General features: G+C 41.3%; 1 protein-coding gene and 1 pseudogene across 2 annotated transcripts in view; one reads left to right on the top strand and one right to left on the bottom strand.

Annotated features, from left to right (window-relative positions):
* UBE3D (ubiquitin protein ligase E3D) overlaps nt 1-17,553 on the top strand; it is a 155,516-nt gene that overhangs the window by 411 nt on the left and 137,552 nt on the right. Inside the window, exons 2-4 of one of the 2 annotated variants that reach the window (XM_034991088.1) lie at nt 727-731; nt 10,163-10,362; nt 13,550-13,640. In XM_034991088.1, the coding sequence (XP_034846979.1) occupies nt 10,182-10,362; nt 13,550-13,640 (272 nt within the window). In that variant the 5' untranslated portion in view covers nt 727-731; nt 10,163-10,181. The remainder of the gene's footprint in view (nt 1-726; nt 732-10,162; nt 10,363-13,549; nt 13,641-17,553) is intronic. The other variant, XM_034991087.1, reaches the window with a different exon arrangement.
* Nucleotides 8,695-9,297, bottom strand: LOC118000868 (annotated as a pseudogene).

Here is a 17,553-nt window from a genome sequence, read left to right as displayed (position 1 = left end):
ATCAGAACTTATATTTTAATACGCTTTCCAGGACTCAAAGTACACACTTTGAGGAGCACTGATGTAACATAACAGTGCCAGGCTTTTCCAAAAACAGTGCAAAAAAAAAAAAAAAAAAGCCTTGCCTTCTTTTGGGGATCCTCATTAGAGGGTAATGTCCAATGTGAGAGCTTCCTCTTTTGTACATAAACTCGGGTTGTTGTTTTTTTCTCCCCAAGCTGTTGTCTGCAGAAAAACTGACACATTCACTGAACGACTAACAAAGGTTGCAGACTTCTTACTGGAGCTCATTCTTGTATTCACATTGCGCGGTCCAGTGAGAAGTCAGCAAACGTTTAACTTGTTACTCACTACACATTCAAGAAACTTTTAGGAGACATGGTCCCTTGTTTGGTAGTATGTGACCCCCTCGATTATTCCCTTGTGACTGCCGTTTCAGGTAGAGTAAATTAGATGTTAAAATCCTGAAATTTTTACTACACTGAGCCACTCAAGAGGTAGGTTGATGCTTTCTTTTCCTTTATCGGCCTTTTCCTTAAATCGGCCAAGTATAGGTGTGGCAGTCTGGAAATTTGGCATGAGAACTGAATTCAAATCCTAGCCTCTTCGCAGGAGTAGAATCGTTTAATCTGAATTTTTTCAATTGTAAAATATGGGTGATACTTATTAGTCTTTTTTCTTTCTCTTTTTCTTCTCTGTTTCTCCCTCTCCGTCTCAAATCATAAGTTCAGGTAAGTATCTCCAATTCCAGTCCACCTTGTGGGGTTATTAGCAGCCCCAATCTTACGCAAAACAAAAACAAGACAAAGTCCCTACTTCCTCTCATCAAAGGGGCCCTTCAAAGTTCCCTGGGTTACTCTCCCTTGTTTAAGCAAGTGAAGAAACCTGACTTTGCTAGACTACTAGTTTGTCCCTAATGGTCTTTGGCTGTTGAGTTTTATCACCAACTTGCCCCTCATGAAAGCAAAAGCAACCATTCTTCTGGTTTCATTCAACAAAGATTGGTTTTTACATTTCATGATCTGTATATAAATGGATTCATACAGTATGTACTTTTTTGATTCTGGCTGCTTTCCTTCAACAGTGCTTCTGAGATTCGTGTTTCATCTGTGTCATTGCACATGTCAGTCTATTTTTTTCTGGCTGAGTAGTTTTCTACTGTATGAATATACAATTTGTTTACCCATTCTATTGCTGGGTATTTTGTGTGTTTCTAGAACTTGATTATTATGAATAAAGTTGCTATGGCATTTTAGTGGTCATACATTTTCATTTCTCTTAGGTAATTACCTACTTCTGTAATAGTACAAAATTCTATACCTTTTCATTTGGTTTTTGTTAATTCATACGTGTTCCTTTGGAAAGTGTCTTCTGATTTTTTGCCATTATAAAAAATCAGGTTGTTTGTCTTATTGTTGAATTTAAAGAGTTCTTTCTAGAGTCTGGAAATAAGACTGTTCTTATTTATGCCTTGTAAATATATGAATACTTGTTCCCAATCAGAAATTTACCTTTTCATTTTCTTAATAGTGTCTTTTCAGGAACAGAAGATTTTTAATTACAATGAACTTCAGTTTACATTTTTTCTTTAGGGGTTAGTGTTGTTTGTGTCTTAAGAAATCTTTACTTACCTCAGGGTTGTAAAGTTTTTTCCTGTGATTATTTTCTAGGAGTTAGTTTTAGCTTTTATATTTAGGTGAAATTCATTTTTTGTGTTTGGAACGAGATAGTCAAATTTCATTTTTTTTTTTTTTTCCTATAAGGGTATCTGGTAGTTCCATCACCGTTAGTTTAAAAGAGTGTCATTTCTCCCATTGAAATAACACAATGTCTTTGTCAGAAAACCTTTGACTGTACTGTTTGGCATCACATATCTCTTTCTATCCTTTTACTGTTAAAGTATGCCTTTATATATAAATTTTTTAAAAAGCATATGCTGGGTGGAGTTTTTCTGAGTCCATTCTGATAATCTCTGCATTTTAAACTTTTTAGTCTGTTTATAGTTACTGTAAATGATAATGATTTTTATTCTTGTTCCTAATCTTAAAAGAAATGTTTCTGATGAGGGAGCAGAAGGCTAGCTGATACCCTGCAATCTCCCCCCACTCTTGGGTAGGACGTGTGTGACATTCTTCCAGGAATCTCCCACTAAATGTTAATACCTTGCTAGAGGGGAAAGCAGCCTTGGCTTGACAAGGGCAAGACCTCTGATATCTTTTATCTTGTAGGTTGGAGCTCTTTAGCATATGAAAGTTCTTTTGAAACCTCCTTTTTCCTTACTTCCCCCAACTCCAGAGTATATAATCAGCCACTTCTCAAGACCTCCGTGCAGCAGCTTTTTCTGCCCACAGGTCCTGTCCCCAAGCTTTAATAAACCACCATTTTGCACCAAAGACGTCTCAAGAATTCTTGGTCGTCGGCTCTGGACCTCACCCCACCAAACCTCACCAATATTCCAAAACCCCATCATTTCTAGCATTTTATCACTAGGTATGATGAAATTGACTTTTGGCGCATCTGTGTGGTAAATTGCATGTTTCCTTTCTATTCCTAGCATACTATGGGTTTTAATCATTAATAGATACTATATTTTCTGTAATGATTTGTGCATGTATTGTGATGGTCATTTTTTTCCTTTCATATTTACATCTGTGAATTGCAATAAAAAAATCTGTTTATGTTAAGCCATTTTAGTATTCCTGGGGTAAACCTTGGCCATTCATTTGTTCAGTCCACAGATGTTTACTGAGTTCCTATTCTCATCCCGAAAACTCAGATTCTAAGTGCTGGAATCCAGCTGTGAACAGTGACAAGGGCAAAGACAAATATACTTGGCTGTCGTTGAGCTTATAGTCTAATGGTGGCAGTGGGTGAGAGGTGAGCAGAAATTATGCAAAATAAATAAAATATATATGATATTGAATGGAGATAAGTACATAGAAAAAAATAAAACAAAAAGGGATAGGGAGAAAAAAGTATAACCCCTTACTCCAAATCAGAAAGCAACACTTGAGTAATAAACCAAAAGGGGAGAGGTTTAGAACTATATAATATGTGGTGAAAGACTGTTTCCCTCTGAGAGAATAGCAAGTTTGAAGGGATGCCAAGTTCAGAGAGATGTGGGTGGGCTGGTGGAGCGCATAGTAAAGGGTCTTACAGAGGTATGTTAGTAAATGTTTAACAACCTGCATTCTGAGAAAGCCAATGAAACTAACAAAGAATCTTCCCAATTTGCAGAATTTACTGATTGCTGTGGTGTAGATATTTTCACTATGGATGATGTCAAGCTACCAAAGTGAGGTCAACCAGTTTGCAATTTTGGAATTTTAACATCTGTCTCTAGTATATTACTGGGTCTTATGGGCCATTGAAAGAATTTTAGCTTGTACTCAGAGTGAGATGGGAAGTCATTGGATAGTTTCAAGCAGGGTGTGGTACCTGAAAGAATATAAGTTCACAGTGAAGAAAGCCTCAAGTATGGAAAAGGTGTGGACAGTTAGGGTCGCAAACACTTTGTTTTTGGACAGTTTTTCAACCTTGAGAGTAAGTTACTGTCGCTCCTGAATACATTACTGTGAATTTCCTACAAATAAGAACATTCCCCCATATAACCACTATACACCCTTCAAAGCTGGGGAATAGGTTACTACCATCTTAACACTCAGACCTCACTCAAATTTTCCCACATGTCTACATAATACCTATAATAGCAAAAGAACCCAGTTCAGAATCATGCATTGCAATTTCATTGTCGTGTTTCCTTAGTCTCTTAAAATTCGAAGAATTCTAAATTTCCCTTGACCTTCACAATCTTGACACTTTTGAAGATTACAGCCTTCCATTTGGGTTTGTTTCATGTTGCCTCAAGATTAGGTTCAGGTTATACATCTTTGGTGGGAAGATCACAGAAGTGATGCTCTGTTCTCATTACATCCTATCAGGTGTCACATGAATTTGACTTATTCCATTAAAGTTCATATTAACTTTGAACATGTAGATAAGATGATGTCTGCCTTTGCCACCATAAAGTTACTTTTTTTTTTTTTTTGAGGCTTTGACATTTTTATTTAGGAAAAGATTGAGTGTGAAGGTATAATGGTTCAACCTAAACCATCCCTTTTTAAATAGTGGAGTCAATTTATGCAAAATATTTTTCCTTCTCTATAAAAAACAAATTGAACAGTATTTTAATGATAAGGAAATACAAACATAGACTTTAGTCAATGTGCACTATCGTAAAAGAAATAGGATGGTCTTTCCCTTCCCCTCCCTCAGCCAAAGAAGAGAATACTGCAAACTTTAAGAACCCCACTGACTATCATCAGAGTGCCTACAGAACAGGGGTAGCGCAGGATGAAACTATTTCTCTATATTGCAGAAGGTAGAAGCGTGGATGCTCTGGCTTTACAAGTAAAAGTAGCACAGGCAGGCAGAAGCTCCCAGTAAATAACACACCAGAACGGGGGCCTCGGTGAAGTCGTCTGACTGGGTTACTTCTTTGACAGGAAAGAAGAAAGACAAATCTGAAGTGTAGTAAACGCGCACACACACATACACACACACAAACCTTTTGTCACATTTACAGGAATTCAAACCTTTTGTATTCCCATGCTCATGGGTAGTTTTGATATACGCTGTAAAGAGCTGCAGTATTCAGGACAAAGGACAGGAGAATTCCTTACAGTATGACAAAGGACAGGAGAATTCTTCATACTTCTGATATCTCAGATTTGCTGAGTCCAATAGCCAATTCTAACTCTTCCTACTCTTACTGATTCAGTTGGGCAAGACTCTTTTTCTCTTTATAATCAGTAAGTATTAACTGAAGAGGTCCTTTGTGACTATGTATAAATACCCTTGTTCCTCATCAGGCTTGCATTTTATTCATTCATTTATTTACATCAGTATGGACCCATGGTCTTCTTTTATTCATTGGGTTACTTATTTTTGCTCAAATTATACCAGATGTGTCCAGGGGGAGTCTCTTCAAGATGATTTTAATATGTTCCCATTAATCTTTTTTTTTTTTTTTTTAAGATTTTATTTATTTATTTGACAGAGAGATGCACAGTGAGAGAGGGAACACAAGCAGGGGGAGTGGGAGAGGGAGAAGCAGGCTTCCCGCCGAGCAGGGAGCCTGATGTGGGACTCGATCCCAGGACCCTGGGATCATGACCTGAGCCGAAGGCAGACGCTTAACGACTGAGCCACCCAGGCGCCCCCCCATTATTCTTTTTTTAATATGTTCCTGTTATTTGATTTTTTTTTCTTTGTTTGCACAGCAACATGTTCCAGGCTCATCTCATTCTTTTCCTTTTCCATCCCTGGATGTAGTTATTTTTCCAAGGAACATTATTTTGTTCTGTGTGTGTTCATTTTTTTAATTTTATTTTTTTAAAGATTTTATTTATTTGACAGAGAGAGACACAGTGAGAGAGGGAATATAAGCAGGGGGAGAGGGAGAAGCAGGCTTCCCTCTGAGCAGGGAGCCCGATGTAGGGCTCGATCCCAGGACCCTGGGAGCATGACCTGAGCTGAAGGCAGACGCTTAACGACTGAGCCACCCAGGCGCCCCTGTTCATTTGTTTTAAAGTGGAAAATCACTAGGGCGCCTGGGTAGCACAGTTGGTTAAGCATCTGACTCTTGATTTTGGATCAGGTCACTATATCAGGGTCAGGGAATCGAGCCTTGCATTGGGCTCCCCGCTCAGCATGGAGTCTGCTTAAGATTCTTTCTCTCTGCCCCTTCCCCCAGCTTGCTTACACATGCGTGTGTGCTCTCTCTCAAATATACTTTAAAAAAAAAAAAGTAAAGTGGAAAATGACCATTAGAAACCAAAATCTGAGCACAAAGTATCCTCATTACTATTGACGTGTCACTTTTTCCAGGCCCTAATGCACAAAACTAGAGTGTGTATGTGACCTATCCATGATGTTTATGTACGAATGTATGCATGTGTATTTGTGTTCGTGTATAATACATCCTTCTACACACATATATATCTGTATTACTGTATCTCTATATGCATTGAAGACCATGGGTCCACACAGGTATTTTCAATTCTAGTCTACCACCGTAGGATCCATTCTGATTTTTTCCCCTTTCCCTCTTTGTAACTCTTTTCTCCCACAGTGAGAGTCCTGGCTTTCATTATTCTCATGACATACATTTATTTGGTCAGTTCCCCTCTATGTAAGTAATCTCAGGCTGGCATCCTTTGCTGCTTCCCTCACCCTCCCCACTCAGTGTTGACACCTTCCTCATCTGCCTGGGCTCTGTTACGGAATGAATTTTTGTGTTTTGTTTTGAAGCCCTAACCCTCAGTATGATGGTATTAGGAAATGGGGCCTTTGGGAGATAATTGGGTTTAGATGAGGTCATGAGGGTGGAGCCACCATGATGAGATTAGTGCCCTTATAAGACGAAATACCAAAGCTGCTTCTCTTTGCAATATGAGGGTACAATGAGGACGTGGCTATCTGCAAGCCTGGGAGAGGGCTCTCAACAAGCGCCAAATTCCCTGGTGTCTTGATCTTGTACTTCTCAGCCATCAGAACCATAGGAAATGTGTGTTGTTTAAGCCCCCCAGTCTACGGTGTTCTGTTAGAGCAGCCTGAGCAGTCTGAGGCAGGCTCTGGAACCCTATGCTGACTTGCCACACCCCCTCCCCCTTAGATTTCTCCTCATCCCTCTTGAGATCTGACATCCCTGTGGGGTGCCTGTCCTCCTGGTGGATGCCCTCCTTCCTCACTCTGCTGGGTGTCTCACCTCTACCCCAGGCCACTGTGGTTCTCCCACACTTGCATCAATGCCTCCCACCTTACTCAGCCCTCTAATTGGCTGAATTTTTCATGAAGGGGAAGAAGAGTGGTAAACCAGAGAGGGCGTGGGGCAGAGGCTTAGAAATGCAGTAATAGCCCTTGAGGCACTTCTAGTGCCAACGGCACAGTCCAGTTTGAAAATAAATGAAGTAGCAAAATGGACAAATTGTGTATCTTTAGAGCAATGTTCAGCAAACTATGGCCCATGGATCAAATCTAACCTGTGGCGTGTTTTGGTACAGTTTATGAGTTAAGAATGGATTTTACATAATTTAAGCATTGTGAAAAATAAAATACACAGTATAATATGCAACAGACCATATATGGCCTGCAAAACCTGAAATATATGCCATCTGGTCCTTCTGACCTCTTCTTTAGAGGAGGATTATTTCTTTTTTTTTTTTTTTTTTAAAGATTTTATTTATTTATTTGACACAGAGACACATCGAGAGAGGGAACACAAGCAGGGGGAGTGGGAGACTGAGAAGCAGGCTTCTCACTGAGCAGGGAGCCCGATACGGGGCTCGATCCCAGAACCCTGGGACCAGGACCTGAGCCGAAGGCAGACGCTTAAGGACTGAGCCACCCAGGAGCCCTGAGGATTATTATTTCTTAAACATCATTTCTTCTTTTTTTTTTTTTTTTTAAGATTTTATTTATTTATTTGACAGAGAGAGACACAGTGAGACAGGGAACACAAGCAGGGGGAGTGGGAGAGGGAGAAGCAGGCTTCCCGCGGAGCAGGGAGTCGGATGTGGGGCTCGATCCCAGGACCCTGGGATCATGACCTGAGCCGAAGGCAGACGCTTAACGACTGAGCCACCCAGGCGCCCCTTAAACATCATTTCTTAAAACTAGACTTTTGACTCTGGGGCACCTGGGTAGCTCAGTCTGTTAAGTGTCTAGCTCTTGATCTGGGCTCATGTCATGCTCTCAGGGTCATGAGATCAAGCCCCACATCTGGCACCGCACTGAGCATGGAGCCTGCTTAAGATTCTGTTTCTCTCCCTCTCTCTCTGCCCCTCCCCCTGCCCATGCCCTCTCACGTTCTCTCTCTTTAAAAAAAAAATAACTTTTGACTCAAGAGTTTGAGGATCTATTCCTTGGAAAAGACTCAGGTTCTTGCCAGTTAAGTTCAGGTCCATATGCTTTGAAAAGGAACTAGCCAGAAAATAATCTTAAGATTTTCTAAGGCAAGTTAAGAGGCCTAATCAAGATTCACCCCTGAACACATGGTATGATCTCTGTACTTAGATAATACTCAAGTAGATTGCCTGCCTTCTGTACTTAGGTGATTCCAAGTTGCTGGCCTGTCTCTGCTGTCTGCACTTAAAAGGGAGTCAGAGTGCACAGCACCTCTGTTACAATGCTAAGCATATTTTAGCTTCATATGAGGATCGTTTCTCTATGTCTTCATCCCCTGCTGTACTTCCGGTGCCTGGTGGACAGGGAATGGACTGTGTTTTACTCTCGGTTGCTTATACCAAGAGATTTGTGTTTGTAGTGAATTAGACTAGCCAGTTCTTTCATATCTGGTATTCATACATCACTAGATTGTTTTATTTTTTTTTTTAATTTTTAAAATTGGCAAGAAGTTTTTTTCTCCTGTTCCTTTTGTTTTGTGTAATCCTGGTCTCCTTATCAAAATCCTGTATATCAAATGACAATACTTTATTGTAAGTAAAATACAGCATCATTGTAACGCTATCTCAGAAGAAAGAATATTTCCCTGGCTCATCCATTTACTGTTCAAATAGCAGTGCTTGACCTGTGATAGTCACTGCAGCCCTCCGTGTGTTTCCATAGTATTCTCTATTTATCATGAGCAAGTATAATGTAGTTTTTGTTTTTTGTGTTTTTTTGACAGCCATATCTCTTTTGGAGGGGATAGGGCACTGGGGGTGGGCCCGGGACACCCCTACCGCGCCGCACGTTCGTTGGCGCTGCTTCCTGAGCCCTGTGGCTTCATCACAGTAGGCAGCTCAGGAAGGCTGGAGAAGGGCTCCATGCACAGGACCTTGCACCATTCATGTGAATGGGGAGAGCTGCTTAGGAGACCAGGCCCACAGGAGCTGGGGCCTGCGGCCACACCGTCCAGCTGGTGAAGCCACACTCTCCCACTGTCTTGCCGTCATCCAGAAGCTGGTCATCCTTGCACAGCTGCTGCTCATTGGGCGGCCACTTGAGGATGCCCTGGAGGATGCGCTTCAGCCTGAACATGGTGCTCCACTCCTTGGTGTCCGTGAAGATGGTGGTCCTGTGGTTCCGGATTATGAGGAACCTGTCCTGGGGGTGGTGGGCTGCCCACCCCCTCCCAGTGTGGTCTGCTGCTCCCAGCCCCCGCCCAGCCAGTACAATGTTGTTTTAATGCTCCCCTGATCATTCCTGTTTACTTGCCTGTGCCCTACTTGGGGTGGGGGGTGAGGGGCCGAGAAGGTATCTTGTTTATGGTTGTATTCCCAGTACCTGACACATTACAGAACTCAGAAAAGCTATATTGAATGAATGAGAGAGAGAGTGAATGAATGTAGAAACCATGCTAGGGTCAAGGGATGCAAAGATGAATAAGCCACTGTCTTAGGCTGCCTTGAATCCTCTTGCCAAAATATTTTAAAGAACAAGTGCATGATGTACGACAGGCCAGCATTAGATTGTGCTGATTCAAAGAACCTGAAGTTGGGGACATGTGTGGGAGGAAATAGGGGGCTTTAGGAAATGGAAGGTGGGCTGCGTGAGCAGAATGGTTCTGGGAGCAACCCCAGGAACATCCAGGTTGGAGTAGCTGCAGGAAGCATTAGGATAGAGAATTGGGGCTCAGCAATGGGGAAAAGTACACATTTAAAAATGCGTCATTGGGGGCGCCTGGGTGGCTCAGTCGTTAAGCGTCTGCCTTCGGCTCAGGTCCTGGGATCGAGCCCCGCATCGGGCTCCCTGCTCAGCGGGAAGCCTGCTTCCCCCTCTCCCAGTCCCCCTGCTTGTGTTCCCTCTGTCGCTGTGTCTCTCTCTGTCACATAAATAAATAAATAAAAGTCTAAAAAAAATTAAAAATAAAAAAATAAAATAAATATGCATCATTGCCCAAAAAAAAGTCAAGAATAAAAAATATGTTCCAAAACCTTCATGTTACAGTGACAGTGAAAAGTATTCTCTGACCTGATCTAAATCTTACATAGAATGATTTCCTTTTTGATCTATTCACTGCTATTTTTGGGGGGGGACAGTGACTTTAGACCATTTATTGAAGAGGAACAGAGAGATCCTTGGCCGTTTTGCCTGTTTGATTATGTGGTTTTCATCAGTGAGAGGTAATTTTTTTGTGTGTTTTGTTTTTAATCACCAGGGAGCCTAAAGAAAGAGGTATGCCCATGGATATTTCTCTAGCGCCCTGCTCACTCCGGGTGAAGACCCCGGAAGGCTGCACAGAGCTCCAGCTTCCAGCAGAGGTCAGGCTCGTGCCTTCCTCCTGCCGCGGGCTGCAGTACGTCCCGGGAGATGGACTGCACCTGCGGGTGCAGGTGCAGGCAGAACCCAACGACACCAGTGAGTGATCCCAGTGCTCCTGCTCCTGCATTTAGTTTTTCATTGTAGATCAAAGGTGATTTTTCCTTTGAAAAGTTGACCTTTTCCCAGGTGGAAAAGACTGTTCAGCAGCACCATGGAAAGAGCTGGTCAGAAGGTTCTTTGTCAGCTCTGCCACTTAGCTTTGCAGTTGAGCATGCCACCTAACCTTTTGGAGCTTTGTTCCGTAGGCTGGGGGGGCGGGGTCGGGGGGGGGTGAAGCAGTTAGTGTTTTTTTTCCTCCTAGTAGATTTTATTTTTTAGAGCAGTTTTAGGTTCACAGCAAAATTAGCAGAAGACACAGAGATTTCCCATATAACCCCTGCTTTGTTTCTTTAACTGTAAAATTACCAAGCTCACAGGGTTGATAGGAAGATGAAATCAGATGGCAGTTGTACAAGACCTGGTGGATTTTAAAGCATTACATAGAAATTCATCCATTCAACAAACACTGCCCTACACTGTGTGTTAGGCTTTGATCTAGGTGCTAGGGATACAGAAGTGAAAAGGCTGGGAAGGCCTCTACCTTTAGGGAGCTTATGTTCTCGTGGGTGGGAACAGATAATGAACACATAAGTTGCTTGGATACAGAAAAAAGTGCTCTGGTCAAAGAGGAGGAGAGTAATGGGATAAGGAGTGACTAGGGTGAAAGGTGCTCAGGGAAGGCTTCCCTCTGAGGAGGGGTAATATGTAGCCAGAGAACTGAATGCTGGAAATGATCCAATCCATGCAGAGACATTTCCAAAGAGAACAGTATATATACAGATCCTGAAATTGAGTTTGATGCATAATTTGATTTTGATTATTGCTATGCCTGTTATATTTCTAGTATTTTGTTATTGCCACATTGATTCAGTAAGATGGTAGAAATGTTTCTCAGAATAACTTATTGAATAAAATTATTGGCTCATTGCATCTCTTCACATGTAAGTAATGTGCTTCTCAGGATGAAAAATGATGTGAAAGGGAAACAGGCTGTAACAGACCGTGAGATGCTCCTTATCAGGAGAGGATTATGATTCTTTCAACTGCACCCTGAGGCTTTGTGGCTGCCTCATCTGTACTAGGCCGTTCATTTGAGCTGCGTGGAGCCTCGAGGTGGGGTCAGCAGGATGGATTTGAAGAGCCATGTAGGAGATGTGGAGCATTCCCCTGAGTTCTTGCTGCTTTATTCATTGGAGAGTAATTTTTGCTCAAGTCCTAAATTAGTGAATCACTAGTCTTGAGTTGGGCAGAGTTGGATTTAGGAACAAGGTGTAAGGAACCGAAATGTCATGGAGCTTAAGTGACATATCCACATGCTAAGAATGACTACTGTAATAACCATGGAAAGAAGAGTGGGGTCACCAAGATGGGAAATAGACTGACAACGGAAACTGGGCAAAGGCGGGCACGAAAGCCACACTGGGGTGTTTTCAGATCTGCCAGTTTTCTGGATTTGGATTTTAGGTCCCATACTGAGGAGGTGGTATGGAGGCCTTCTAGAGACACAGTTGGTTTGTCGCCTGCCCGTCTTCTGTAACAGTTAATAAACAGCAAAACTTGAACTAGTAAAGAAAATTTAAATCAGCAAGCATGATTGTTTCACTGTAACTGTAGGACACAATAAGTTGACTGCTGAAATGTTGGTTTGCATATTGCTTGCATTCCATTGGTCTGCTGTGGCTTTACACTTTTAAAACATTTTACTCAAATATCTGAAGAGGAAGACTTTCAAAGCCCTGTTCTGCAGTGCGTGAAAGGGTATGCAAAATAGATCTCAGTACTTAATAGCTTTAGTGCTTTCCACATAATAGGTGGTGAGTAAATATTTGCTGAATGAATAAATACCAGATTGTGATGCATACTGATGCTGACTTGAATCAAAATGTAGTGTAGGAAGCGACTTGACATTTTTAGCATTCAGTTGTATTTTGAGGTTTTTAAGAAGTTGACTTTTCAACTATAAATGTTCTTTTAAGGACTACAGTAAGCCTATTGTTGTGCTGTTCTGAGTGTAACATAGGTCAGATCATGACCCTTGACACGGACATGGCTACAGTAAAGTCTGAGACAGCGCCAGCATTAGACTCATCCACAGGGGGCAGTACTCTCCCATGATGCCACCTTGTCAGGAATTCTGACTTGAACTTGATCATGCTGGGTGACCAGCAGGGGGGAGTGTTTCTCTGAAAATTTGTTTATTGGTTTGGAAAAGAATGGATGACTTAACCCAGGTCTACTTATTATCTGCTCAAAATTAAAGAATACTGTTTATTTCACCTTAGTGCTACAGGGATTGTCAGATACCCCTAGAAATTAAAAGGATGAATTTTTAATTGCCGAGGCTTAAACTTTCTACGAAACATCAGTCTTTAAAATCTTAACATATGTACAAAGTAACATAAACCAGGTTCAAATTGCTTGGTTCTAATGAGTATGACCTCATTTCTTTAAGGTTTTTTTTTTTTTTTTTATGGACAGATATTTTTGTGTGTGGGTTTTTTGTTTTGGGGGAGTCTTTTTGAAATGAAAGTTTCCTTTCTTCATGAATAAAATAATGGAAACTAAGGGAATGCTGTGCTTCATATAATGTGGGAAATAACATTTTTCCACAGCTTTAATCAGAAATTGAGTTTTGCTCTTAGAAGATTGAATTCTTCTTAGGAGCCATTCCATTCCCAGGAACCTGTCCAATAAATACCAGTTTCAAGATGATTCTTGTTTTATGTACTGGTAATAGGCCAGAGTGGACATAGACTTTGTTTAAATTAAATTAAACTTAAATTTGAGGGGTAGAAGCTGCAGTCACACCGATGAAAACTGGACAGAGGACATAGCCGCCGAGGAAGGCTGAGGATGGTGAGGCCCCCTGTAGTGAGCTTGGTGTGAAAGTAATCGCCCTCTTTCTTCTTCCTTAATGTTGGTATTTATGGAATGAGTGAGATAACTCAGTGGTATGTTGCAGGGATAATCTAGGGCCATACCTAGCTCTGAAACACTTAGCACAATCTTTTGTTTTTGAGAACACGTCACGTTGAGTCATCAGATAATGCTAGTTAAATGTGTACTTCTGGGTGGATCGTAAACAGTGTTTATTGACAGTAATTTATTGCGGCAGTTAAACTTTTTATGTTAATATATTTGTCCCACACTTCTGAGATTTGTTCTTTCATCAATTTCTCTTTAGAACTGATTTCAGTGTTTAATCAAAGCTCACAAGCCCAAGGATGTTGCACATTTTATTGCCAGTCCTGCGGTGAAGTCGTAATAAGGAACAGGTAAGGAATGTATTTTACACTGATTAATTCTGTGCCTGGCAATGGTTTTCTTCTTTTCTATCAGAATTTTTGAAGTAATTACCAGGGGAGCTGTATATGGCCTTAAAATGAGAGCCAGCTTAATGTCACTTTGAGCAAAATCAACCCTAAAACTCTCCAGCAATCATAGAGCAGTTAGACCTTCTAAAGGTGACAAAGGGGAACATAGCATGCTGGCTTTGAGGGAGGAAGGCTTATCTTGATGGAAGCCTGTGTTGATCACCGAAGCATGTCTCTTCTGAAGAGAGGGACTCTGGTGCATGTTTTATCCATCATGTTGGTGAATGAGATTTCTTCCACAATAAGTGAATTTTCTAAATCCCAGAGGCTCTTGCAACACAACTTTTTATTTGAACTATTTCTGTTAGTCCCTTTCTAAAATCCATTTCCTATTTCCCTGTTTATTAAAACAGAGCATACAGAGCACAAATTAACCTTTTCTTGATGATTAGGTTAATCTTATTACCTGTTCTTGCAGTGTGCTGTGATTACTCTGTTGAGATGGCAAAGGACCCTTTGTATTCCCAAGGTGTCTCTTTTATTATTTTTTCCATCTTCTCCTTTCCTTCTGTCATCCTACTTATTTCCTGGGCACAAAGCCTTTCCCCTGAATATTCAGTTTCTAATCACTCATAGGTTGGAAAGACAGATCAAAACCTTACTGTTGTTAACAGTCCTTACAGAAAGAAGTTAGATTTCTTCATTAGATATATTTCCACTTAGCCAGGTGCCTGAGACTTATCTGGGGATGGATCCTTCTCCATATCTGAAACCTGCTCCTCTTTCAGTGTTCCTTGTCTCAGTGAATGCCAGACCTCTACCTGCAAAGAGCTTCCTCTCTCCCCTGGGGTGTGCCTCATACTCCCTCTCTCCCTCTGGTTAGGTCCTACCTGAATTCATCTGACAGGGTATCTATTGCTAGGAGCCTTCCCCGCGCCCTGGGTTGGTTTATGTGCTCCTCCAAGGTTTATTTGCCTGTTTTCCCAATTGAGCTGTAGGTTCTGGGGTTGGAATAGTCTTACTGACCTATATCCCTTATCCCCACTCATATTTAGAGTGCAATGTAGGGTAGCGACTAGTGGTATAGACTCAGAAGCCAGACTGTCTGGTTTGCATCCACCATTTACTAGCTGTGACTCTGGGCAAGTTACTTAATTAACCACTTCATGCCTCAATTTCCCTATTACAAAAGTATAGATGACAATAGGAGCTACCTCATGGGGTTGTTTAAGGGTTTATAGCAGTGCCTGGCACATGGTAGGCATTCAGTATATGATGGCTACCACTATAATTATTATTTTTATCATTCCTAGCATCATCACCATCAGCCCCAGAATCAGGCCACAGTGCCTGAAGAATAGTGTACTCTCAATAAATTCTTCCTGGGTTGAATTGAATATAAACAGTAGGGTGCTTATTTTGGCCTCCCACCAGCCTTTCTTGCTTACTTTCTGATTGGCAGTGCCCCAGGTAGATGAGATCATGGAAAGTTACCCTAGTATAAGTGGGGGGATTGTGAATGGAGCACCTCCAAATGATTATCTTGGGTAAGAGATGAGGTGACTAAATCCACAGGAGAGAGGAGAATGTCCTTGGTCAGATTACCTACGGGCTGAAGTTGCTGCAGAGTATGCAGTCCGTGACAGACCTACTGTAGCCTGAAATGTCCAGAGGATTCCAATTTGCATTGTAGTTAAACCCAGAAACTTCTCCTTCTCTCAGTCTATTTCAGGCTTTGGTTGAATTTTCACACGAAGTTTCTGAAACATGCATGCCTCTACAACAATGGGATGACTTAGAAGTCACAGGAAGAGCAAGTTAAATGCAGTGTAGTCCTATTTCCTGGTACTACTCCCTGTAAAGGATATGCTCATCCATTATTGGCTGATATTTGTGTTTCATTGGAAAGGATGATGATATAAAAAATGGTTACCTGTAGTGATTTTTCCTATGCAGGAACTATATCTTCTGTTTTGTGTCAATTCTTTTTTTTTTTTTTTTTTAAGATTTTATTTATTTATTTGAGAGTGAGAGAGGGAGAGAGCACAAGAGAGGGGAGAGGGAGAGGGAGAAGCAGACTCCCTGCTGAGCAGGGAGCCTGATGCGGGACTTGATCCCGGGACTCCAGGATCATGACCTGAGCCGAAGGCAGTTGCTTAACCAACTGAGCCACCCAGGCGCCCTGTGTCAATTCTTTTTCTGATCGTGGAACTGAGAACCAGAAGAAGGGCTCACCTGGAAGGACAGTTTCGGTCTCCCTGACCGTGACCCTCTGGAGGCTGTGTGGTGTAAAGCAGGAGTGGGAGAATGGGACCTTGGGTTGGAACTCCAGCTTCACCACTTAGTAGCTGGGGAACCTTGTCCATGTCACCTCAGCTGCTGCTTAAGTAGACATAAGGAGTCTTCTTAGACATGTCAAGAGACAGGATCTTGGTGATGGAGAAGACTTCAGAGCTTATTTAGGCCTAACTCCCGTTCTAAACAGGCACCCTTTATTGGATTTCTTCCTCTTCTTTGTAAAAATTCAAACCTGACCTATCACTTTCCTGCTTAAAATTCTATAATGCTTCCGATTTGTGTTTCTTCTTAAGTAGACATAATAAGGCCTATTTTCCAAACTTGTCAGAAGAGTTAAAGGCTGTCATATATATAATAGCAAAAGCTTGACAAGCTCTTTTTAATTGGTTTTATAGACTCCTTCCACCCCCTTTTCCATGTTGGTCTTTATTAGCAAACTAGCAAATGATCTTGTTTAGTGTGTCAAGTCTTTTTGATTCAGGACTCTATTTTTGAGGGGTGCCAGGGAAATGACCCTCCTTTCTCCCTTTTTCTTTCTGAGAAGATAAACATGGACTTGACTTAGCCCTTGCCTCGCTTAAACAAGGTTTACCTGGAAGCCTTTTCCTGTCACACCTGTGTGTCTGGCAAGCGTATGCCTCTTGAACAATGCAGAGAAATCCTTAGTGGGAAAGTCAAGGCTTTACTGACATTTCACTCTTAGGCAGCATGCCCCATGCCTGTTTGTTGGAAAAACAAGCATCCTCCAGTATCTGCACAAGGATTTCATGTTGACTTTTTATATTAAACCCAATGGTCTTCTCATTTCTCACTCAGTTATCTGTGGGTAGTAAGGACATCTTTTATGGTTGTTAAATAGAAAACAAAACCAAAAGAGGCTTGTATGTTCTATAATCAAAACCAACTAATTGTAAGCATCTTTTCCAGGAGGGTGTCTTGGGATAGGTTGATTTATCTGTACTGGGAACTCTTCTAATAAGAGGAGGGAGAAGAGTGAAGATCTGCTTAGTGGCTAGCCTTATTATATGGGAATAAGTAAGTCACTTTAATTTTCTAGGCCTCAGTTACCTTATCTGTAAAATGAGGAGTTGGATTAGATACAACTATGGGAGTCCTACCACCAGAAAATTCTGTGATTAGTGAACCTCATAAAGTTGTACCTTGGGTTCTGTGATTCATGGTCATTTGGGTAGTGCAAGACTAATCCTTGTTCCTTTTTTTCTTTATTGAAAAAATTTCTCATAAAGCAAATTATAGAAATGAGGTGCAGAGGACTCTTTAATCTATTAAGACTCATTAATGGCTTTTAATACCTATTAGAATCAAGGTGCATGAAATCTGCTAATTATTAAGCAGTCTTTTTCTTAATTTAGGAACATGTGATCTTAGCCATTTGTTTTGGTTATTTGAAAATAAATAATGCTTCATTTCCTTGCCATAAAATTCTCCAGTTTACATTTTTACCAGTTCAGAGTATTTGTGTAAAAATTGTCTGACCAGGGGCACCTGGATGGCTCAGTCACTTAAGCATCTGACTCTTGATTTCGGCTCAGGTCATGATCTCAGGGTCTTGAGA

Source organism: Mirounga leonina, unplaced genomic scaffold (genome assembly GCF_011800145.1).
Source record: "Mirounga leonina isolate KUSES-001 unplaced genomic scaffold, KU_Mleo_1.0 Mir_53, whole genome shotgun sequence".
NCBI classification, from domain to species: Eukaryota; Metazoa; Chordata; class Mammalia; order Carnivora; family Phocidae; genus Mirounga; species Mirounga leonina.
The sequence above is the reverse complement of the archived record's forward strand: the minus strand, read 5'-3'. Positions and strand labels throughout refer to the sequence as shown.